At 36.0% G+C, this 26054-nt stretch overlaps 1 protein-coding gene, 1 non-coding gene and 1 pseudogene across 2 annotated transcripts; 1 reads left to right on the top strand and 2 right to left on the bottom strand.

Moving 5' to 3' along the window:
* Positions 1-1453: 1453 nt before the first annotated feature.
* LOC105421042 (mRNA-decapping enzyme-like protein pseudogene) lies at positions 1454-2181 on the top strand (annotated as a pseudogene).
* Positions 2182-6609: 4428 nt separating this feature from the next.
* On the bottom strand, positions 6610-25211 carry LOC18439066 (lipase 1). The gene is made up of 9 exons (XM_006849245.4): positions 24473-25211; positions 21931-22041; positions 18797-18937; positions 18551-18661; positions 18300-18443; positions 18175-18215; positions 18005-18081; positions 10605-10700; positions 6610-7048 (listed from the first exon to the last, which is right to left on the bottom strand). The coding sequence occupies exons 1-9, from the start codon at positions 24626-24628 to the stop codon at positions 6726-6728; spliced, it is 1200 nt and encodes a 399-aa protein (XP_006849308.1). The 5' UTR covers positions 24629-25211; the 3' UTR covers positions 6610-6725.
* Positions 21553-21657, bottom strand: LOC148779474 (U6 spliceosomal RNA). The gene has a single exon (XR_016046638.1). It is a non-coding gene; the product is annotated as a U6 spliceosomal RNA (small nuclear RNA).
* Positions 25212-26054: the final 843 nt, after the last annotated feature.

The following is a 26054-nucleotide window of genomic DNA, read 5'->3' as shown; positions in this document are numbered from 1 at the left end:
CTACGTACGTTTTCATGCTTGGAGGGAGAACAACTTCTTGGAAATTAAAGAAATAGGATGCGGTGACACTGTCCATCCTAGAGGCAGAATATATGGCGTGTTATTTGACAGCCAAGGAAGCTGTATGGATTAAGAAATTTCTTAATTGACTTGACTTTTAACATGTATGTTGTGAGGCAATAAGGATTTTCTACGACAATATAATGGTGATATGTGTGTAAAAGGAAGCCATGATTCCATAATAACTCCAAGCGTATAAAACTAAATATTCTAGTGGGAGCACCTAGTGTTTGATAGGCCAGCTGAAATAACAGACTATGGTGTTGTTCGCCTATGGAACCCAGATGTGTAGCGCTGGTTGTATGGCTACAAAAAGAAGTGGCTTGTTTAAAGAACTCCTCTAAGCCAATGAAGATACAATCCCATGCGATGAGGATACGTGATGATTTTTTGTGACAGCAGGTCCATGATTCGCGATGCTATATGAAAGATGGACTATGACCACTTTCGGGATGAGATCTGAGCAGCAAACAGAAAGAGGCATGGCCTCTATGAGTCATTTGTGAAGGAATTGATGACAGAATTCATGATTAATGTATTGAGAGATTATTATTGGGAGAGATAGATGGGGATGAGAGAAAGTGAAGAAGATAGAATGTAAGGCCTTCAAAGGCCAAGTGGGAGATGTTGGGTTTATGTGGCCTTTAAAGGCCTTATGAGAGCTTGTATGAATATTCTAGGCCAGCCGAGGTTTGGAAAATCCAAGATACCTAGGCATATGGATCTATCAAGAAGGGTTTAGTGGGTTATCCCTTGATGAGGTCGGAGTATGCTCAGATGAGAGCCAAGGGATATTGTAGCCCTTGCGTGTGATGAATAGTCTTTAGAGATAGGGCTAAAACCTCATCCGTATATCATCACACGGCATGTACATAAATAGCCATTTTGAGATTCACCAATGAGGATGAGGCGTGTATATGTGCGAGAGATTACCCCTATGCAACATAGAGTCATAGTTGCACATTGGTCTGGAATACCATAATTTTTTTGTCTTTAGGGGAGAGCTTGAAATCCATAAACTGGGATTGCGTCCTCTAATCTATTAGCTAACTTTGGTGGTCCAATCATGAGCCCCTACAGTGGACTGTGGGTTATGAGAACTACTAGGTCAGTTTGAGAAAGCTCGGCGGATCGTGATTAGCAGTTGAAGGTATAGTGTTCCCATATATCGATAATTTCCTAGATCTAACGAATCTGATTCCCATCTAAATTAATTAATTTTAATTAATTTTATGTTATGTGATTTTTAGAATGTTCATTTGAATTTTTGTGAATCTTATGATATTTTATTTTTGTCATTTGGATTTATAAATTAAAGATATTTCTCTCTTGACAAAACCCTTTATTTGTTATCTATCTTCTCGAACCAGGGTTTGTTGGATTAAGGTTTCAGATGTCTCAGAAAGAGGAGCTTTCGCCCATGCCCAATCTGGACCAGTAGAGCACTAAGGTCCCTCCCCTAAAGGTGCTGCAGAGGATTGATCCCTTTGTTGAAGAAATCCTTATCACTGCGGCTCCTATCACCTGCTATGAGTTCAACATCGAGCTCTACCAATGAGGGGTCTCTGTTCATGGCTAAGAGGAACAAACAAGCCCATTGCGATGAACTTTCGCAACACCCATAATTTGGTAGAGAATTTCCTGGGTGAGTTTGAGTATGAAGTACAAGGGCCTTAATTGTTATAGGAACGGAGCCCAAGAAGTCATTGGTATTTGCTTGTACAGTCCCCATGAACGTGAAGAGGTTCCAAATCTTCTCAGCAGGATACTCAATGCTTTGTCCCCAGAGCCTACAGTTTCAACATCTAAAAGTGACTTTGAAGAACATGAAGTGGTTCCAACTTGAGCACTTATAGATGGTTCCCAGAGCCCTCGTCATCTTCAACATCCACAGCTGCAGATGTGCCTCATGACCTTGCCAGTCTGAACCAATAACTATAATCTAAATGTTCAAATAACTATATTTAAAGGGTAGTGATTTCATGTAAAGGTGGTATCATAGTATAATGCAACCACATTTTTTAAAAACCATGTTTGTGGTTTTTGCATGACCCAAAAATTTACACACACTCTCTCTTCATCTCAATAATGAATCCCAGAAAAAAAAAAGTTCTATTTGAACCCTAGATATTGTCAAAATGAGTCCCCCTTCAATAACAAATCTAGACCATTCATTTGGGGAATTTCAAGATCTTAGCCTTTACATACTCAAAATCATTTTTTTCTTCTTTACCACTATTCATCTAATGATAATAAAGCTATCTAAAAAAATTGGAAACGAAAAAATCCTTCTAAGGCCTAGGTCTAAGCATCTTATCAAAATAGACGGCCTATGTTAATTGGGCTAAAAAAATATTTTCTAGGTTGTGTTTTCTTTGTGATCATTCATTAGAATGAAAATAGTGTATATTTTAAAATTTGGTTCAAACAAATAGTTTGAACATGGTTTTTGAAGATTGTTGCATTATACTATGATACAACCGTTGCATGAAATCACTACCCTATTTTAAATCGAAGAGGAATCTAAGAAGAGTGATGACTTTAAAATTTCTGTTAACCCATCCCATGCATAGGTAAAAGGGGATGCTTGTGCTAGGTAGGCAGCCAACGTAACATTTTGTCAAAACGCATCATGAATCCTGATAAACTTATCAATTAATGAGAAAAAAATGATGGTGATGATCTAACAAAAAACCGAAAAAAGCCTCACCACCCCTCCTATTCCTCTCCTTGATACTAGTGAGTCAAGCTATAATCGACAAGCCAATCTCGTGAAGCCATCTTCATTCCTCATGCCACCACCTCCTACACTTGTGCCACCACCATTTGTGGTATAGACTCTGTTGAGGACTCCGGGGGTCTGTGTTTGTTATGGGATTCTAGTGGGTTGTTAAAAACACAAGTTTTGAAGCGGGATAGATCTATTTATGTTGTTTCTGAAGGTCTGGCAAAAGGGTTAAATGAATTATGATTAATGTAAAGGGAAAAGTTTCTATAGAACTGAGGCTCTAAACAATCAAATTTGAGCTTACCTCAAAATTTTCATTAGAAGATGTTGTTTTAATTCCCAAATATCGTCATCTCGACATCAAGATGCATGGACATGAGAAAAAAATGGATTGCCAGTTTTAAAAATAGTGTATTTTGTAATGCATTTTTGGACCGTCAATTTTTAAGATTTTCAAGATATCATAGATATGTCTATCTACACTATTTTTGAAGCTTTGAACTTCATAAATAGATATGAAAATATATTTTAAAGCTATTACAAAGTTTTCCAATATTGAAACCACATTTCTTGATGCTATTTGGAGGTAGGCTCTAATTTGATTGTTTAGAGCCTAGGCTCTATACAAACCGTACCCTAATGTAAATGGCCCCAATGTACCCTCCCTAAAAGAAGCTTTCTTGGATGAAATCAGTAATGTCATTGTGAGAGGACTTTAATTCTCCCATCTTCTAACTTGAACATGAAGATGTTTAATGACTTCATCGTGAAACACAACTTTTTGGACTTCCCTAACTGGGACACACTACACTTAGTTTAATAGTAGCGAACTGAATATGATCATGTCAAAATTGGATCGTTTTATGATTTTTAATTATTGAGAAGGCCTTTTCAGTTAACTAAGTTAATTGCTTTTCCAAAACTTTCTTATGATCATCTAGCTATTTGTCTTAAGTACATTACAAGTAAAAAGTGGGCCTAGACCTTGTAGATTGGAAATGAGTTGTTTGGAAAATAAAAAAGTTTTGCATTTGCTTAAAGTGACATGGTAACAATGTTATAATGGTGGTTGCAATTTCATTCTCCATAAGAAGCTCTTTAATATAAAACACATTTTTTTATTGGAAAATAACCACAAGATATCACATTCGGAGCAAAATATTACTACTCTATCACGTCTTTAAGCAGTGGATCAACATATCCAAAATACGAGAGTAAAAACATAGGAGTTGAAAAACAAGAAGATCATTTTACTAAATAGCTTACATGAATTGTTGAGAGTGGAAGAAATATGCAGCGATCACGATTAAATGGCTTAAAGAGGACGACCTCAATATGAAATTCTTTCATTCAATTGCAAGTGCTACGTGAAAACAAAACAATATCTCGGGTTTGAAATTTCCAAGGGATTCCAGATGGTGACAGGATTTGTGAGAGAAAGCGATTAATATTAATCATTTTCACAAGGTGTTTTCTAGTGAACTCTATGGTGTGAGATTGGATGGCGGTGCCCTTCAAACAATTGCCTCCCTATTTGGCACATCAGGAGATAAAAAGGGCATTTTCTACTGTCAGGAGATAAAATGCCAGGGCTTGATGCTTTTATTTTATTTTCGTTAAGACATTTTGGGGTTTGGTTAAAATTGAATTGCTAGTGATAGTTAGGGATGTCTTGAATAAGGGAAGAATGTTTAAGGATATTAATTCCACCTACATTGCCTTAATTCCCCAAAGATCGTGGTTTCAGAACTTAGTTACATTTGGCCATAAGTTTCCTCACGTGCCTTTACAAAATTATAACCGACAATTTGTGATCTTGGGGCCCAATCAGTTTTCATTAAAAATTGACGTATAACTTAAAATATCTTGGTTGTTCAAGAATGAATTCCTTTGAGCGCGTTGAGTGAAAGATTTTGTAGGAGATTATGAGATATATGGGGTTTGGAGAAAAATAGAGAAAGCGGATAGATAGATGCCTTTTAGGAGCACACTTTTCGATTCTCATAAATGGCTTCCCAAAAGGATTCAAGGCCTGACGTGGTTTACGGCAAGGTGATCCTTTATTCTTTTTTTTATTCTCTATTATTGCTGAAAGTTTTAGTTTGATGATTAAAAATATTGAAGTTAAAAGTAGACTTGATGGAATATCTCTTACGAACCCAAGCCCTACTGGTTTGGGTGGAGTTGTAAGGAATTGGTATGTTAAACATTATTTCTTGCTATGTAAGGCCCTATGGTGAAATTAGGGCAAATCAAGCAAAACTCACTGCATGGTTGATGGGACTTAAATTATGTTGCGAGAGATTGGGTACGGGGGACTTAGTTGTGAAGGGAAATTTTTTGAATGTTATCAAATGATTGATGGGACTTAAATTAATGTTGCGAGAGATTGGGTATGGGAACTCGGTTGTCGAGGGAAATTTTTGAATGTTATCAGACGTCCGAAGGAGCATAGGGTACGTGGAACCTTACATCCCTTTGGTTGAATGCCATAGACATAGGGTACGTGGAACCTTAGATCCCTTTGGTTGAATGCCATAGATATTGCATCTACTCGCATTATAACTTTTACCGTGTTGACATGGAGGCTAACGAGTTGGCTGATGAATTAGCTAGGAGGGGTGTGGCTATATCGGAGTTGGTAGTTTCTGATTCTATTATTTTGTAAATGTACTTGTCTCTCTCATTGATAAAAGTTTCATTGTTAAAAAAAAATAAAAAAAGTTATTTGTTACCACACGTGATAAAAACTATAAGAGCTCACTCACACGTGAGATTACTACACATGTGACATTCATTTTTCTTGCATGTGTGCACCAACTCCTTAGATGCATTATATGTAGGAAATAGTTTATATAGAGCCTGGGCTCAAAACAATCAAATTAGAGCCCACTTAAAAAATTTCATTAGAAGAGATTTTGATGCTCAAATATCCTAAAATTGATCATCTCGGTATCAATATGCATGGACATGAGAAAAAAAATGGATTTCAAGTTTTAGAAATAGTGCATCTTGTAACACATTTTTGGACCGTCAATTTTCAAAAAATTTCAAGTTTTTATAGATTTGCTCGATCTACACTATTTTTTAAGCTTTAAATTTTATAATTAAAGATGAAAATATATTTTAAGGCTAATCACAAAGATTTCCAATATTGAAACCGCATTTCTCAATGCTATTTGAAGTTGCGCTTTACTTTGATTGTTTAGAGCCCCGGCTCTATACAAACTGCACCCTAAGGTAGAAATAGCTTCTCAGGGAAAGATTTGTATCTTATTTTCTACAATTTCACATCCTTGAAATATCTTTTGCTCTGATATAATAATAAGACTTTTGGTCCCATACGAGTGGTACAATTTCTGATTACATATCTCCACCATCTATTTATTTGGCTGATGAGATCGACTGAAAAAAAAAAAAAAGTTTAAAAAACAGACATTAAAAAAAGTTGAACACATTTGTCCAAGTCCAACTTGGGCGCCGCTACAATTAATTTAGTAGGACTTGGCTATACATGTACTTCCAAGTCAAGGGGTAAATTTTCAAGAATCTTGCCACTAGAATTCATCTCTGATGGCAATTTAACTGCTGGAGGTTTGTCTGGCATTGAATTAAGAGTTTGATTATAGACATTCAGCAACTTAACAATATAACATTGTCCTTGAATTTAGGCGAATAATGACAAATAGACTAATCTAAAAATGTGAGGACCGTCCCTCACCCTAATCAGCTCTCTGATTCTGATCACCCAACCCATGTCTGTGATTCTAGTAACTTGTTATAACCAAGAAAAGCACAGGTGATTGTTATCCAAATGCAAAGAAGGTAAGAACTTCTTAGTGACTATATAATTAGTTATCCTGAAGTACAAATCAAAGTATACAAGCTATACAGCAGTCATATACAAGGGAAAGATGCTCACAAACATCATCGCAATTCAATAACTAGACCTTCTACCAATTGACCTGAAAAACTCTATCACATGACCATATACATCTTCGTTTGCCTTTACACTCAAGATGAAGTCAATATGACCATAAGTTTCAAGATAAAGCAATTCTGGTTCCAAAGGCAACTCCTTGAGCATTCGCTTAACATCTGTCAAATCTGCCAAGGCATCCTGACCTCCATAACCAATCCATATGGGCAGAGATCGTGGGATGCCCGCAAGGTTAAATGCCTTGGGGTGCAGTGTACCATATCGTATCAGGTTCCCCAAAATCCCATAATCATACCTTGCGAAATTTCCTTTTCGAATCACTAAGAACAACAGCAAAATCATCAGGGAAAGATAACTACAGTAAAACATATCTATATTCGAAAATGGCCCTCACTTTCCTTTTTTGAACCACAAATAAAGCATGCTTTAGTATTCAAATGTAATTTTTCATGATAAGTTACAATATTCTATGTTTGAGGCACTTAGACTAGCAACTTTATATTCCATGTTGAAATCTCATGCTTAAGCAAAGACAAATGAGATCCCTGTCCATGATTGTTCCTAGGATAAAATTGTCCACAATTCAGTATACCAAAGATGTTGTCAGCATCATCATCATTAAAGTTTTCCCAACTATTTGGGATCGGCTATATGATCAGTCATTCTGCTCTATCAACGATCATACTCTTAGTGAGGCGATAAATCCCAATATACCAAAAATATATGAAGAATTAAATATTTCTCGATAGTATATTTGACAAAGGGCAAGATTTTACAAGTCGGTTTTTGATGAAATATTGCTAAAAACCAATGATTTAAAACCCAGCTAGGGAGCCGAATCATCCACTAGACCAATTAGGATCACTAATCCGGGCTGTATTGGACTGATTCTCTAGTATGGGAATTGGTTCACAAACATTTTAAATAATATTACTAAAATTGAAAACATTGAAAAATATAGAAAAGGCGGAAGGGTGGGAACTGGCGATTAGTTCGATTTGGTTCCCTAACAAACTCACCTAGTTCTCTAACAAGACGGGTTAAGTCTATCAAAATCAGAGTGACCTTCGGTTCTGACTAGGAACGGGGTGATACCCACAAATTCCCAATCTGCATCGAGAATCCCTATCGCGATTGACATTTCTTAAATCACTAGCAATGACCAATGCTTACAAAATCAGCTCACCAGCAGAACTCAGTCCCTGACTAGGCTGAGTTACTCGACTTGCCCAAGTATGCACTGAATTCAAAATTGGCTTATAAAAGGGAAAAATCCCAAAAAATAAGTAAAACTCAAAAAAAAATGGGAAACAAAGAAAATTGATCAAATAGGAAAAAAAAGAAGTATGTAAAAGACAGTAAAACATCAAATCACAACCAAAACAAACAAATAAAAAATGGACAAAGTTAGAATAAACTTCCAACCTTGCTGAAATCTCTCTCTCTCTCTCTCTCTCTCTAAACCAGAAACCTCTGGAAAAAGAATAGCCTTGATTGTTTTGGAAGCATTGACAAGCCAAAAGTCTGGCTTTGATCATTTAGAAAAAACTTGACCAAGCTTCAAATCTGTGAAGGAGGTAAAGGTCGAAGAGATCTCTCGGTCATTTCTTTGTTTCAGGTTCATTACATTACCTCCTCCCTCTCCCGCCCCCACCCCCCTCCCCCCCTCCCACCCAAAAGAAACATATCTCTACAAAAAAAAAGACACTTCATTTTCCTAAAAAAAGCTGTTTTGGTAATATTTTTACCCAACCTCATCTACCACCCCTAGTTTGGGAGGTATTCAGGTCCGGCACCCAGTTGAGCTGAGCCCTAGTGTCTGCAACTCCAAGTTGGACGCACCAAGTTGTTGAACACTGATAACGACTAAAACTGAAAAAAACTCAAAATGAACAACATCATCTTTAAACTTCCTTTTGGGTCAGAAATTAAGAAAGTTCCAACTTGAGTACGAACAAGCTCAAAATAATATCTGGTAAAGTGGTGTAACAATGCAGTTTGTACATAAAAGGAGTTATTCTCTTCTGCGAACACCCCAAAATAGGTAGAAAAAATGGAGAAAAATGCAACGAGCGAAACATGGAGAATGGAATCCATATTTAATTCAACAAAGAGCACATTGCATATGTAGAGATGAAGTCTAGACAAGCGCTGAGGATGCCCTTGATAAATACTACAAAAGATGAAATAATACACAAAGTTCTAATTCAAGGGTGAAAGCCTCGTCCAATATAACATAGTAAATTCCAGCACTTCTGTTTAAGCCATATATTAGACCACAACTTTTGATAGCTTGCCAAGAACCTCCTGTATTTATCTTTCTTAAGGGCTATATTCGTACATTCATAATTGAATGCTAATTGAATGGCAAATTCCAACACATCATTTAATAATTTCATAAGAGTCTTTTAAGAATTTGTTCCCTATTAAAAAATTAATATTAAATGTTTTACTGGTGATAAATGTGCTTTATGTGCTAAGCAAATATATGTTTGAGACTACATGAATAACATTCAGTTTATAAAAATGAAGTAATAGGATGAGGGTATGGTGCTCTCAGAATAACCAAAGTGTTCTTTGTGAAGCAAACTCACTTGTCCTTAAAACTGTGTTGGTCTTCCAACTCTATCAAAAGATAGCATCATTTTTCCTACAGCCGTTTGCCATACATCATGCTATAAGGCTAGCCAACCAATATGAAGCCTAAAAAGACACTGGTCACCGGGGCCTAGGTATCTGCCCAGAGCCAGCCCCAAAAACTGCCCCCGGGTGAGGAAGAGACAACGATGGGGAGGGAAGAGACAAAACCGTCACTCCCCCTTTTTTCATTACCAACCCTAGTCTTTGTGTATAGAATACACAAAAGTAGCTTAGAATCACCCTCTGAAAGATTGAGAAATAAAAATATTGAGGAAAAGAGACGAATCACTTCAATTTGAAGAGTGGCTTCAAGTCTTTTTTTTCTTATGTGGTCTTTGGATCCCTATAGATGTGTTGAATCGACACAAGAAATGTGAATAGCTCTTTCCTGTGATTCTTGCTTTGCCATATCTTCTGTCTAACTCAGATTTCCTCTTTCAACTTTTACAACCGCTTAAAGTACAAGAGCCTTGAATCTAGAAAATCATGGCCCAATTGAAAAAAGATATGGATCTATGTAATCACAGATATGTTTGGGGTAAAATAAATAATTGAAAATATGTATCCACTTACCTGAGCCGACCTTGCACACATGACCAATTTTGCATGCATAGAAATATTACATCTAAGAAAACCCAATTGTTGCACAACAATTTTTTATATAAATGGTCTGCATTTGTGAACACAGATCAAGGCTAGCCCGAGAACTAATGCTATGGTACCATGAATATGAAATCTAAAAAGAATGAATAATACTAACCATAACAGGGTACAAATATGGGAGAGACAATTGAATGGGATGTGATAACATCATACCAATGAATACATAAAATAACAAATATAACCTGTACAGTACAGCACAAGACCTTGATAAACATACAAATGACAATATGGTATATAACAACAGATAAATGTCTTTTCAACAGGGAGTTATGTGATGAACCTGCTTTCTTAACGAAATAAACTGTCAACAACTAAACTACTTTTTATGATTCCTCTGTTGACCAATTACAATGGTTCCAAGGCACTAGACAATGAATGTAATAGTATAATGAAGGTACAAGAAGGATATCTGAGATTTATGAGAACACAATTGAACTACAATAAAGTTAGTACAACCAGTAACACAATTGAACATACTTTACCATGAATAAAAGACAAGTAAAACAAGCAGGAATTGTCAACATGATATATGAACCTATCAACACAGTAATCGAAGAAGGAACGAGGTCATACTTTGGAAAAGATGTCTCAAGTTTTTGGTCGATGATGGGTGAGGCTCATATTCAAGATAGAAATCCACACGAGAATTATTAAAGCAACAATTTTTCCCTACAATGAAAAAATAATGTCAGGATATAAGCAGGATATGAGCCTAGATTAAACTCATCCATAGGCCAGACTAGTTATGAAGAAAAGGGAGCCTCAAACTAAAGGAAAAAAACAAAAAAGACAAAAATAAAAACAAAAACAACGAAATCGAAAAGATAGAAAAATAGGGTTACCACATTTTACATACACAAATAAAAAGTAACAAAGTTAATCTACAACCAAGGCTTTGTCATCAATATTATCAGGAAGCACACTCAGGGGAGTTAGTGCAGGCCGTCACTATTAGATATGCTACTAACTCCCTTACCTCACAAAGTACGTCATTGCAAAAGGATGACCTCAGACATACGATTATGTTGGCAAAGTGCACAGAGCCCTTAGTGAAGGCTTTAAGGATTTTAGACGGTGAATCTGGACCGGCCATGGGGTATAAATACACAGCAATAGAAAAGGCCAAGGAGGTCATTGCAAAAAGTACAAGAAGACCTATTATGAGAAAATTTGGAAATTATAGATTGTAGATGAGATAGGTTGTTGTTTTGCCTTATAAATGCAATTGTTTAAAATCATAACCCTAAATACTTTTACAATAAGATCACATTTTTAACCCACTTGAGGTTTTGATTGGGTTGAACATCATGATAGAAAAGTTGTACCCAGGTGCAAATATGAAAGTGAAGATTGGGAAGGAAATGTACGCATATCTACATGCCCTAGTCTATTAGAGGAGCAGTTTGCAACTGCTTTATGTGTTAAAATCCTCCCACAATGAATTTCTTTTATTTATTTTCTTCATTAATTTTGTTGCTTAATGAAGTGATTATCTCTAGTCCAATATTATATCTTATTCCATTTCTATCATTTGCGAATTGATGGTCACGATTTGTTACAAAGGTTTCAAACCTTCAGAGACTCAAAGGTTTCAAACCTTCAGAGACTCACTATCCTATTCTTATCCAGGCTTGTAATGCAAGTGGCTATGAGACAAATTGAAGTATTTTTCAACATGTCCATACGGATAAGCGAAATAAGTTGGGGTACAAAAGGCTAAATAACTTAGTCAATACAACCTAGCCTTGAGAGAGGTATAGGCACTTATTTTATTTTAGTATTCTTTCTTATATAGTTCTATACTTCTATTTATGTTTACGAGTTTTTGATTCAGAATTTTATAGAATTTGGAATGTTATGGATGTAGCGTCATGTGCAAGGACCCCGTGGACATGGAAAAGATTCATATTGTGGATGAATGGGTCGGGGAGGAAGAGAACTACACTCTTGAAGGTCATGAAGACTAATTAGATAATTGGATGGAGTCGGAAGGATCACAACAAGGAGGTAAATTTAATTTTATGGTACTCTAATTCATTTATATTTTAACTTATAAGTTCTTATTATATGCACTTTAAGGATGTAGAATACGTATGCAGCTTAGTTAGTAATATGCTAAACTTCTTATAGGTGGAGTGATTGATGATGCCATAGAGTGTGGTTTTGAGGATTCTAATACTGAGAAAGATGATGAAATTGAAGGGAATGAAGATAATGACTATTTATTACTGATTCCATTTGACTACATATATTATTTGGGTTGGAATGTTGGCGGTCAAGAAACAACATATCCATAGAATGAGCGTAGCTAAGATAAGGATGTTGAGATGGATGAGTGGCAAGACAAGAAATGATAGAATTCGGAATATGAATACATCTGAGGAAACTTAAGGGTGGCTCAAATAGGCTATAAGATAAGGAAAAATAGACTTAGGTGGGTTGGTTGTGTGCAGCATTGACCTAGAAGGAGGGGTGATTTGGTTCAAACGCAAGGATTTAAAAGGGTAACAAGAAGGCCCAAAAAGACAAGTAGTGAAAAGAGATATAGTGACTTATGGCTTGATTGAGGGAATAGCAAAACGGGATTCATTTAGCCAACCCCAAATACTTGGCATAAGGCTCTAATGATGATGATGATGATGACGACGACTTGAGACTTTGTCTTGGAGTATAGTATTTCACTTGGATTTAGGGATGGCAACAGGTTAGGTCGGGCCGGACCCGGACCCAGACTCGAACCCAACTGAAAAATAAAAAAATATATTTAAATATATATTATATATACATGTATTATTTAAATATAATAACTAAAACTATATAGTGATATTTATTTAAATATTATTTAGAATATTATATATTAAATATTACTTAAATATTAACACTATTCGAGTTGGGTCTAGGTTGGGTCTACATAGGCCCAAACCTGAATAGTGTTTGGCGTCCAAAATTTGGACTTGGTGTCAAGTCAAATTTTTGGACGCATACTCGGACTTGGGTCGGGTCCGGTCCCGGATCCATTTTCGCCCCTACTTGTATTGTGTAATACTATTGAAATTCTAACTTTTAAAGGCCATGGAATCATAGGATGTGTATTGTGGAGTTTTGGATACTTCTGGTAGAGTGTAGTATTGTACTTCATTTTTGCTTCCATAAGTTTAAGTTCATGATTGTGGCGTGTGAACTTCTTGTATATCTATTTCATGTTTTGAACCTCAAAAAAGTTGTTTAGTATTGAGTTGTTCAAGCTTGATGAGTTATTTTTTCTTCAATATTTTTTTACATTTTCTTAATTTTTTTAGGTTTCTTTTGAATTTTCCCTACATTTCAGTATTTTTTACTAATTTATTCATATAGTTTAATTTACCCAGTACAACACCTGTTACGAGGTGTGAGTCAGTTCAAGTGGAAGGCCCAAAATGGCAAGGGGTAGGCTCAAAAGGACATGGTTGAAATTAATGAGATAAGATATGGGGACTTATAACCTCACTTATGGTATGGCCTTTGATAGAGAGCAACATGGGGGATCAAGATTCGTGTTGCCGACCCCAAATATTTGGGAAAAGGCTCTGATGATGATGACGATCATCCATATAGTTTTATTTTTTAAATAAGATCACAGGTCTCACTAAAAAACTGGTCTGGTCCGACTGGTTTGACTGGACTGATGCCCTCACTAGTTGGCCACTAGTCCGGTCTTCCTAACATTGACCTCGTGTGCTCCCGAGACGAGAAAAAGCCTTATCTCACTACCTACGCTCTTGTACTAAATAACCACTTTCAAGGGTGATGATCGAAGTTAGGTGCAAATCTTTCAAATAAACACTTGCTATGACTAGGTTATTGTGCAATGGTCTCTTAATACTCACTTGAGAATTAATGAAGTCTGTGTTTACTTACGATGTGTCTATAGTGTTGGCTTTTTGTGGTCATTTAAAAGCCTTATGAGAGCATATAACCAAATTTATTATAATAGAATAATAAAATCCAGTGGGAGTGAGGACTAGAGGGACCAAGAGATTATGGTCCAGAGGGACCGAGATTGGCAAATGATGTTTGCCCAGAATTAGACTAGGCTTAACAAATTAGACCAGTCGAGTTCAAAACTCTAAATACTTAGGCATAGAGCACAATCAATGAGCGTTAGCAGAGGTATCCCTTGATGAGGTCGGAGTTGCCCCAAGTCCAAGGGACTATGTAACCTTTGTGTGAGATGGTAGGCTTGTAGGGACGAGGAAAAAAACCTCATCTTGAACCATCACACGAAATGTACTAATGATAGACGTATAGGGAAAGAAAATCACCAATGAAGATGATACGTGTATGTGCGTGAGAGATAACCCTCATATACACCATAGAGTTGTGTGTGCATAAGTCTGTGTGACCTTGGACTTGTCCCTAGGGGAAAACCTACAATCCATAGACTAGGATTGTGTCCCTTCATTTATTGGCTAACTTTGGTAGCTCAATCATGAACCTTTGCGATGATCTGTGGGTCATGGGAACTACTAGGTTAGTTTGAAAAAGTAGGTTTGGATTATAGTTCATAGTAGAAGATGGAGTGGTTCAGCAAATTAATATTTTCTTAACAAAGCTAGATCCATATCCCATCAAATTATATTAGAATTAATTAATTTGATCTTAAATGATTTCATGATTTATAGAATGAAGTTTTAGAAGTCTTTGGATTTTTTTTCTTAAAATGGATTATAAATTGTCTAAAACTGAATTTTTCGTATTTTAATATTTAGAGAGAAAAATAAAATAATTACCTTTTTCAAAATAATATTTAGTGCAAGGGGCTCACATAAGGACCCTATGAGAGGCACAACGCACTCTAAGGGCTTCTTTTCTTATTTTATGAAGAGGCCAACAAGGCACTCAATCAATTGAAGGAAAAAGGAAAGTTTTGAAAATTGCAAAGATTTGATTTTCAAATTAAAGCATGCGTAAAAGAATTATAGAAAAGAAAGGAATGTGTAATATATTTTCATATTATTTTTATTTCATGGGATTAGGTTAAGAAAGCTAAAAGATAAAGTTTTAGCACCTCCTTTTAATCATGATCGTTGATCTAAAGATTGTAAGGCTAAGATCTCTTAGCCCTACAGGTCTCTTAAGATCAATGATATTGATTTAATTCTCAATAAGGATGGCTAACCCTAGTATAATTCTATAAATAGCCTCTATGGGGATACAAATCTCTACACCTTGAGCTTTCTCTCTCTCTCTCTCTCTCTCTCTCTCTCTCTCACACACACACAAGGCTCCACACCCCTCTCTCTAATCTCTCTCTAGCCTCCAAAAGATAGAAAACAATATTGTAATGAGAAAAGAGGGTCACGCCCCAAAACCCTAGGAGTTTAAGAAAGGGGCACACCCCATGCTTAGGCATTGAGGCCTACTCTTGCTCTTGTGATTGTTCCATTATTGTTCTCTGATTTGAAAGGGTTGATAGCCTAAGATTTCCCATATTTTGAAGATCTGGGATAGACATTGATCTCGTACGCCATCAGAGGAGGAGACGTCACGTGGGGTGTATAAATTCCAGTTCAGGTAATCTTCTTGCAATTTATTTTTTGTTTATGCAATTTGTGTTTCATGCTCCCAAGATAAAGTTTATGTAATTTTATTTGTGTCATAAAGAGTTGTTAAAATGGCAGCAAATGAGAATCCTTGGGATTCTTTGTGTTTTTTTGCTTCTCATAATGTATTTGGACATTTGTAAGTAATCCCAGCTGGTGAAAATAAAGTAAAGAATGAAAAATTTTAATCGGTATACACTTTTCCGGGATACATAGTCCAACTTTCATTGGTGTCAGAGCAAGGTTATCTTGCTGCCTTATTTTTGTTTTTGTTGTTCTTGGTGAGTTGTGGATCAGAAACATGAGTGCCAAAGGTTTTGTCGTCATATGGCAAACCTCCGAAAAAATTATTGGCATGATTCCTACGCCAAAAAGGCACTCTACAGACTAGGGTATTTTGTGTTGTTTTGGAGCACTAATATGAACCAGAGGATGAGGTATTTATCTAAGGCATACCCTAGTGATATTTTGTGTTTTTGAGAATAGTACCTTCCTGCAAAATTTTAGTGGGAGATCATGGGCGAATTGAGAGTTATAAACTCATCATTGAGGAGTGTTAGTTCTGATCCTGCAAAATCTATGAATTGTATGCTTCCACCAAGAAAATATTTTTATTTTTAAGAAATATCTGACTGTAACTCACCCAAATTGAGTCTACTTTCAAACAAAAATAATTTCATGGAGAAAACCCTTGTATAAAAGATAGTGTTATTTTATTGAAGGGTGGTCATAAGTTGTTTTCTGCAGCGAAAACCATTTCTAGGTAATGTGAATGTCATGATTTAGTATCCCCTCGTAACATATTGATTTCAGACCCACAATGAGTTTTTTATTTCCATTTTGAGTCTATTTTCTAACATATATTATTTGAGAGAGAAACTCTATGGGAATTTGGGAATTTAGGAATAAGGTTATTTTATTAGAGAAAGGTCATCCTGAATTTCTGCAGTCTGATGTGATTTATTGTAACGAGAATATCCTTATTTTTCACGCCTACTTAACAGAGTGATAAGAGGCCTGCAAAAAGACATTTGTTGCCATTTTGTGTCTACTTTGAAATAAAAAAAAGGGTTTGAAAGGGAAACAGAATGAGGGTAGAGAGAAAAAGGTGCCCAATTTTTAAACTAAATATTTGTGAACTTTATCAACTTCAAATTGGTATCATTATATTGTGGATCACAAAGAATTGCAAAAGCTCAAAAATAATAAAATTTTGATATTTCAATTACAAAAGATTAATCAGTATTCAAGGTTTAACATTAATTTGTGAGTAATTTTGGCCAGGGTGCCAATGCAGACATAACTACTAATTTGACCAATTAAAGGATCAGTTATATAATTGAAAACATAAGTGACCCTATGTACTGCCTCTATGATTCATCTTCATCATCAGAGCATTTTCCCAACTATTTGGAGAATTTGCCTCTATAATTAAAAATAATAATAGTTTAATTTAAATTTTCCTATTTAATAATATTTTCAAATATTATCTTAAATTTATAATTCAAAAGTTAATAGATTTAATTAATTATTTAATAATTTGACCACAAAAAAAAAAGAAATCTACACATTAAAAAGAAACGTTAATATTGACATGAACATGCAACTGCACATTATGTTCAGCAGAATAACCATTGCAATGGAAACACTTTGCAAGATCCTTTTATGAATTTTAGTATGACAAATTAGTTAACTTTGACAAAGTTTCAAAGCTTTTAGATGCCTGAAGTATGGGATGATCAGAAGAACCTCTATCATCAAAGACAAAGTGCCATATTCTATCAGTTAGAGAATTTCCTTGTTTCTTTTTTGGGTGGTGGTTACTATCAAGTAGGGAATGATGACCCAAGAAGATAGCTGATTATTACTGAGATGATAAAGTTAATTGGTCCATCATATGATTGGATACCTCAAGATCAATCATGAAATCAGAAGATATTTCTTGAAAACAAACAAGTCTCCAGTGAATCTCGACTCTTTTATAAATTTTTCCCTAATGCTTGAAATGTGCAAGTAACCGAGTTTTCTTGGCAATGATCAGGCTGACTCAGCCATGGACCAAGTAGATTTTTTAAACTAAGAAACATATGAACAAACGGAATGCATAAATGTATCATACACATACACAAGTAGAAACACATAAGATTCAAAATCATAACCTTGAGGTGGATACAAAGTGTTCAAGAAATATGGCAACATTAATATTTTTTATTTCATTGTATTAATGACAATGCATACACACAGCATAGAAAAGTGTATGAAGGTAGCATGCCTGTACAGAACAGCCATGCAGACATGTGCTTATGTTAAAAGACCATAACAAACTGAACTTCAACTTGCCCTCTCTAGACAAGTAAAAAGAGATATGTTTGTTTTTAAGGAGGAACAGACCTGTTATGGATGACAGGATGTCACTGCATTCAGCATTCCTGTCACATATGGACTCAAGTATTTGCACTCCCGTATTACTGCATAAAATACAAGCACGGAAGAATTAATAAGTGAGACAAACATCAGTAAAAATTGCCGCTAAGTGACTACACAAAAGTAAAAAAGCAAACCTCCGAAAATTAAGCTGATGGATGCCCATGGTGGTTAGCATCTGTTCCACAGAGTAATAACACCATTTATTCATCAGCTACTGTTTCTCACTTGCCTGAAGCATGTTATGTGGACACATATATACCTGATCAAGATGCAGGCTAACTGCTCTCAGAACAAATTGGGAACTGACATGATCCAAATAAGATATGGGGCATAGAAGAGCAGCTCCTGCAACCATTTCGACTACTTCTGACCGAGTAAATGCAGCCAGAGCCATAATGGTTCCCTATCATGAGAAACAAAATATATGAACAATATGAAGATTCAGGACCCCCATGGAATCATCAGATGTTGAATTTAGATATGTTGAGGTATAAGCTTGTGAAAAACCACCTGTGAATGCCCCACATAGAATATTTTTGAATTTGTCGCTGAATGTATAAAATTAATCATTTCAGCAAGATCATACAAAGCCAATTCCTCCCAACTCCAGTCCCAAAATTCCTGCAATAGATAACCAAGTGATGGTAAAAGCCCTTAGTACAGATTAGTTCCCTTTTTAAGTGCCAACCAGATGACCATAATAAAGAGAAAAGAGAATTTCGTCCGGAAAAGTAGAGTGGTAAAAAACATGCACACCTTGTCATTTTCAGAAAGAGAGTTGTGGCCATGGCTCCAACGTGTGCCACGTACATTCCCAACCCACACATCAAAACCGGAATCTGCAAGTATAAAACCCAGCGACTGTTTGACAGAATTCTCAAACCAAGTGTCTCCACCCTATCCATGCAATGATGCCATTTAAACAGGCAAGTCAGCATGCAAGATAGCAGGTCCCATATAAGAAAATAATAATAACAAAAAAGAATAGAAAATAATGATTATTAACAAAACATGCTCCAGGCAATAGCACTGTAGTATCTAATGATAAAACAATTGAAAATGTGAAAGTGAAATAGCATAAAATCTGGAAATTTAGCATAAATGGTCAAATTCAAAGTGTCCATCATAAAACTCACTCTCAGATTTTGCACATCTTTTTTCTTTCTATGTGAGCAACAAATGAACTAAAATAATAATGCAACATAGAACTCTTTGCCATCCCCGACCCCAACACTGAAAGGACCCTTTAAACTGCCTGCCCTACGAAAAGGTCATGAGGAACCTTCAATTGCAACCAACACTCCAAGAAAAGGACACACACTGGGAAAGGCAGGCAGCCATCGGCTCCATCATTTTTCTATTCAGTAACACATTGCCCCTTCCCAACTTCAACCCGATCCCAAGCCGGTCTTGCCGGTCCCAACCCCGGAGAAAAGAGGAAGGCTAGGTTACGTTATCAGCCTGCATAAACTTTTGCCACATCTACTTCGTGAATCCTGAGCAAAAAGATCAGCGGAACATGATTTGTGTAACCGACCCCAAATAGTTAATATAAGACTCGGATGATGATGATGATGAACATGTTGCCTCTACTGATACATAATATATAATAAGCAAAATTGTTGCAGTAATAATATGCTAAACACAAAGTACATCATCATCATCATCATCATCATCATCATAATATGTAATAATTGGGGAATGACAACATGTTCTCACCAAAACAGTTCGGTGTCCTGCCCAAATAAAAAACCACTCTTGAGATGTGCAGGGGATTCTACAAAGTTCCAAATAATAGTGAAGCGTTCTAATAATAATGATATTTTGAATAACATCATCATCAATGGTAATGTTGTCAATAACTAGAGTAATACATATTGAGCAGGTTTCACACTAGTAGTCATCTTTCTTTTCCGTTTTGAAGTAATTTGAAGCCTTCCAATAGTACATTTTGAATTTTTTTTAATATAAATTATCTGGATATGCTCTTTCTCTCAAGGTAATGGCTTGGTAAACAAATTTGCCAATTTGTCTTGGGCATATCTTTGATAAGTACAAATCCATCACAAACTTTTTTGTGCTTTTCTGTTTTTTAATCGGTAACACAATTTCATTGGTTGAATAAGATGAACATGTATAGAGATGTAAATGTAAAAATTGTACATGCATATTTTCTTTACGTTCTCAACTTATCCTAATGCAGAAACCATGGATGATATGCAAAAATTACAACAAATGCTTAGTCCTGTTTCAATTACAAGGTTGGCACTTGTTAGCTTTCGTGATGGCACACTAATATTATTTCAACAAAGACTGGAAGGTAATGTAAGGTGAACTGAAATATCAGTTAATAGAGCTGGAGCATGGAGTCATATGATCTCCCTGGGTGTTGTTGGCATGTTACTATTCTCAGCCTCTGCATTGGAATAGGGAACTGTTGTTGTAAAACAAAAAACAAAGGGATCCCAGAACGTAATGGACTACATCAGACATCCCGCAAGTCAAACTACACAGGAAACAAGTTGGATATGTGATTGCGTATAGCATGCCAGACAACATAGTGACCCATTAAGAACAATGTGCGAGTACATCTCCTATCATATTATTTAAAGATAACTTTTTCTGGGGTAGGCGAGCAGGGATTCAAATAGTGGACTATTATAAATGATAATTTGGCGCAAGTTATATTCTGGAGTACTCTTGGGTGTTCCAGTTAACCCCTAACATTTCGCATATGTATACACATGCAGGAGCATGTGCCAATGTATATTTATATATTATCTCTAGGTGAAATAGGACTCACCAAGAAGTCACAAACATGCACGCATGAATGCATGCACACATGTACATGTGCACGCCAAGCACGCACACACCTTTTGTACAAACCCAAAGGTCACCTAGTCATTCCATTACATGTTTCCCCAGTAATACTAGAGTACACTTAAGCAACCACAACAACCAATCCAGAAAAAGAACCCTACCCGGTTAATTCCATATTAAGTGCAAGAATCAATGCTTGGAATTCCCATCCCATGATTCAGATAACAGCATCAAGTAACAATATTAAAAAAGTCACGAGCAGCAATACAGAAAAGGATACAAACCACAAGAAGCAATCCAGAAAAAGAATCCCACCCAGCTAATCCACATTAAGTGCAAGAATCAATGCTTGTAATTCCCATCCCATGATTCAGATAACAGCACAAGGTAAGAAGATTAAAGAACTCAGAGAAGCAATACAAAAAAGGATACATATTTCATTACTGAAAAGAACACAATTTATTCTCAATATAAATGCAAGACAAGTGAACTTACGAAGCCAATACATTAGGGCAATACAAAAAAGGATACATATTTCATTACTGAAAAGAACACAATTTATTCTCAATATAAATGAAAGACAAGTGAACTTACCAAGCCAATACATTAGGGCAGTGACCACACGATTCATTCATATATTCTTTGAGAACTAACTAAGCATCTTAAAATCACACAAAACCTTTTTTTCCCGCTAAGTAAAACACCATTTCTCAAGTTGTGTGTGTCTTCCTTGCACAGGGGCCATGCTAATCTTCTCTATATTATTTTAATTTATCGGATTTGGAAGAAACAACCCACACAAAACCCAATATATGTGCCAGATTTCAAATGAAAATGGAAACACATTCCCAGTTTGTTTGCCAAAGCAAACAGCAGCAATAGCCATGGGAATATTAAGATATTGTTAAACTTTTCATTGAGCAATTCCTCAAATGTCCTTTTTCATACTCTTTAACCAGTTGATGACAGAACAAATGTCCTAAATTTCACCACAAAAATTAGTCAATTAAGTTGAAAGAGATAATTGAGCAGTAAGATACATTACCACTTCAATCTTTTAAGATTTTTACCTGAAAGAGTCCATGCTGCAGGAAAACTGGAGGGCCTGAAAGGGCATCTCTTGTATTTTGGCCGTGAGAAATACGTTGCACAGCTAACAGATAACCATCCTTTGTTTCAACCTGAAGCAGCATAATGAAGTTCAGTACAATCAAAATCATAGGAGAAACAATACATAGATACACATTCTTAGGGTATGCCATTTTTCAACTATTTTGCAACAAATATTGAGCGGCGGTTATCAGTTCTGACCATTCCAAGTGCAGAAAATCTGTCAGACAAAACATAGACTGAGGAATGCATAATAATCCGAATGATTAGCTAACAAAGATTGCAAGTAACTCAGTCCACCACCACAATCATAATTAGAACTTAGATAAAAACAAGTGATACCTGAAGTAGAAAATTCTTCCAAAGGTTATGTTTCTTTTTTTTCAATCATTTACTTTCGAATTTTACAATGTCAGATTAGTGAATTAATAGGTTACTTTCATGTTTAAAGACATAAACTCAAGCAAAAGAAAATTTGTCTTGATCATGAAACAATTCACTGATCCAGGCAGAAACTTCTGTTATCAGCATTGCGTCTTAATCATGGAACCATTCACTGAACCAGGCAGAAACTTCTGTTATCACCATTGCTTCCGAATGATCAAATGCCATGAGACCAACAGAGAAGAGAAAAAACATATCTTACTCTTATTGTAGTGCCAAAGAATTGAAACAAAAATTCAGAATGATTTAGTTAGAAGCTGTCTCAACTCAGTCAAGGGATCAAAGTGAAAATGCATATACTCAGCCTACCAATTATGACAAGACCAGAACCCCAGTACTGTTGAAAATCATTATGTTGGCCTTTTTAATAATCTTTGCAAGTTACTCAGATATATCTTTGCAATAACATAATTATCCTTTGTATCCATAGGAGTAATTATCTCATTATTCCACTCCTTTCTACATCTCATATATGCATATGGTTACTGATTAGATTCAATGGGTTCATCATTGCACAAGATTGCAAATGTCAAGAATATCTTCATACAACTGACATGCATCCCATGCAGGGATCATTTCTTCCTCTCACTTCAGAGTTTTTGTCAGATCTCAGACTTCATGCGAAGTTGTCTACAAATGGGAATATGTTGCCAATATTTAGAATCATTCCACTGTGTCCTTAGGCACCTTTCATGCAACTCCACTCTGGTAGACAACACGACAATACTAAAACTTTCTTTTGATTTCAATGTTAGCCGTGTGGAAGCATTGACCAATCTCCTAGGAAAGGTCTGTACCACTAGTATCTACATTGAATTCTTCTCAAAGTTCTAATTTTCAGCCATTCACAAGATCCAAGATTTTCCTTTTGCTCCGGATTCAGTATCCTTTGGCATGATTAAACAAATCCTTTTTTGTGATTAAATAAAATCTTTTTGGTGTCTAATTTGTCAGAGAGCTTCAAGAAGACTACCATCAAAAGGCCATCATTTTGACCATCTGCCTTCCCCTATCAACTGGAGATGAAGCTGGAGGTACAAAATATGAAGAGATTTGCAATTAAACTTAAGTCAGAAAGTCAGCTTATGTTGGTCTATAACATTTGATGAAAATATTATGATATTTTTGCAATTTTTATCCACACTATTTGCTGTGCAGGCACACTGATAGGGGAACTTTTTTGTGCGATGAACTTTCCCTACTAAACCATTTGAGATCAAACATTAGTTTTCCGGTATTATCTAAAATGATGAGATCTTTCCTCAATATGAGTTGTTTCGAGGGGAATGATGTAAAGGAGAGGATTTCATTTTTAGCATAGACGGATCATTTTACTCAGGAAGCTTTAATCATTTCTTCTTTCAAAACAGCTCCACTTCTCCTTTTGTCGTCTCCAAACACAAAAGCTTAGTTCTTTTGCGTGTTGTATGATTGCTTTTTTGGCTAGACTAAAATTTTCACTATGTGCATAATATCTCACTATACTTGAGGTAGGTTTTTAGCGAGTGATTTAATTGGAAGCATATTTAAGTTTCTTGACGCAAAACGTTTTTACCCATTCTGCTCAACGGCTCTTTTCTCTGCTTTTGTGAAAACCATGTATTTTGTACAATAAACTACTGAATTCCATGGAACCAAAACCATAAAAGTTAATAACAAAAAGCACTCAGTTTTGGTGTTGGCATCTCGATGGCTGAAATTATTACAAACCTCACTAATAGAAAGAAAAAATTTCATTAAACATCCATTTCACTGATCCAATTAAGTCAAAATAATTCAGAATTACAGGGAATCAAAAGAAAATAAAAATCTTAAAAAGAAAATGTTCACAATTAAAACAGGTACAACTATACAAAGAAATTACATAACATGAGAAAAGAGAGGAAGGACAGAGATTGAAGTACAGAAAATAACCAATGAACAATATTGAGAATCAAAATACAATTCACATACCCGGAGCGAAGGAACTGAAGTACAAGCATGGAAAAGAGAATCGAAAATGAAAATAAAAGCAATCGCAAAATAAATTCAGAGGAAGAGAACGGATAGAGAGGTTACCGTGTACTCCGAGCATGGATAACCTAGGGGAATAATTAACTGATGGCAGAGGCCATTTGCAGGATACTCAGAGATTAGAGTCTCGATTACGATCGAGTGGCAGAGCCCAAATAAGAGAACAAAAAATGCAGGGAGGAGGCAAACGCAGAGGGACATTTCTGTTCAAATTCTCCTCCCCAGAGTGATTGAAAGATAAGAAGTGGACGATGGGTGGTTTATTCAGTTGTCGTTAAAATATCTGTTGCTTGCTTTTTGAACGGCGGCATCAAAAATGTCAGATGGGCGACAGCACGTGTTGTAGGAGGTTCGAGGTTCCATTTTGCTGGTTTTGTTTACTAGTTTAGTCTAGCAGTCACTGATGTCGAGGACTGCTTAAGAAACTGGTGTCTTTGACCGTGGTCTGCATCTCTTTCCTGATCTGACCGTGCATCTCGTTCCTCTTATTCCTCTCTCTTTTTTCTCTCTCTCAAACTTTACTATCATTATCACTAAACCTTCAAAACTCCAAAACAGTTCGGGCCTATAATCCCCACTGGCCTATCTAACAAAAAAAATGTGCATATTGTCGCCCTAGTCTTTTCTTAAGCTCTTGCTCCGAGTCGCCTAGGTCCAATGGCCTCTGTATGACTTTTCCGGGCCTTTTCTTGGCGCTTTTGATCCTTGTATTTTTCGATCCAAAACCGCTACAAATCTTATAGATCTGACCCTTCTTTTTCTTTTGTAATCTACTGGAAGTGCCAGAGCTAAATATCACACCTACTAAATCTTTAATAATTGTTCATTCTAAACTAGACTAAGCAATCAAGAGATAAACATAAAACAAAATATCGTGCAGTGTCGCAAATGACGAAACTATTATTTTTCTAGATCCATAACCTTCTAACGGTAAGTCCAATTTTGATGATTTTTGGACCGTTAGAAAGCTATGACTTCAGGCTTCGATTTCAGGTTTTCGGTCATTGAATTGATACATGCGGTAGTTTACTACATTCATTAGGCTCATGAATATGTACGATGATGATCTTGGGGTATTAGGATATGTTTCGGGTGACTTTGGAACGACTCTAGGAGGTCTAAGTCCACTAGGCTCAATGTAGAACCTAGAACTAAGGCTTTCGGTAACCCCATTAGCCTGAATTTATGGGGGTGTCTACTCTGGTATATGACAAGATCTCTTAATCCTTTGGGAGGAGCCTAACTGCCCAATTTGTGGGAAGTATAAATGACTGCATTTGATGGGGTAAGCTCTTCATACATGAACCCCATCAGAAATTTTCGTATATGCTGTAGGTACCTATCTCTCCATTCAAAAAAATATTGGTGTTGGCATTTATGTTAGCCTTGGCACTTCAAATTGTTTGAATTCTATCTAATGGAGGGATCAAACAGTTAACTATGGTCTCTACAGAGTCATATGCCTGCATTAAGAGTAAAGAAGAAACGGAAGTGCATTAAGAGTAAAGAAGAACCAAGAAACCTGAGAGGCTAACTCCTCGGCTGACACCTGAGAAGCTAACTCCTCGGCGTCAATTTGTCTTCTCTTTCAATTTCGGTTGATGTAAGTTTGTTGCAATTTTTCTTT

This window comes from Amborella trichopoda, chromosome 12 (genome assembly GCF_054954075.1).
Source record: "Amborella trichopoda isolate Santa Cruz 75 chromosome 12, AtrichopodaSantaCruz75HAP2 v2.0, whole genome shotgun sequence".
NCBI lineage: Eukaryota > Viridiplantae > Streptophyta > Magnoliopsida > Amborellales > Amborellaceae > Amborella > Amborella trichopoda.
This window is presented reverse-complemented; position numbering and strand designations above follow the sequence as displayed.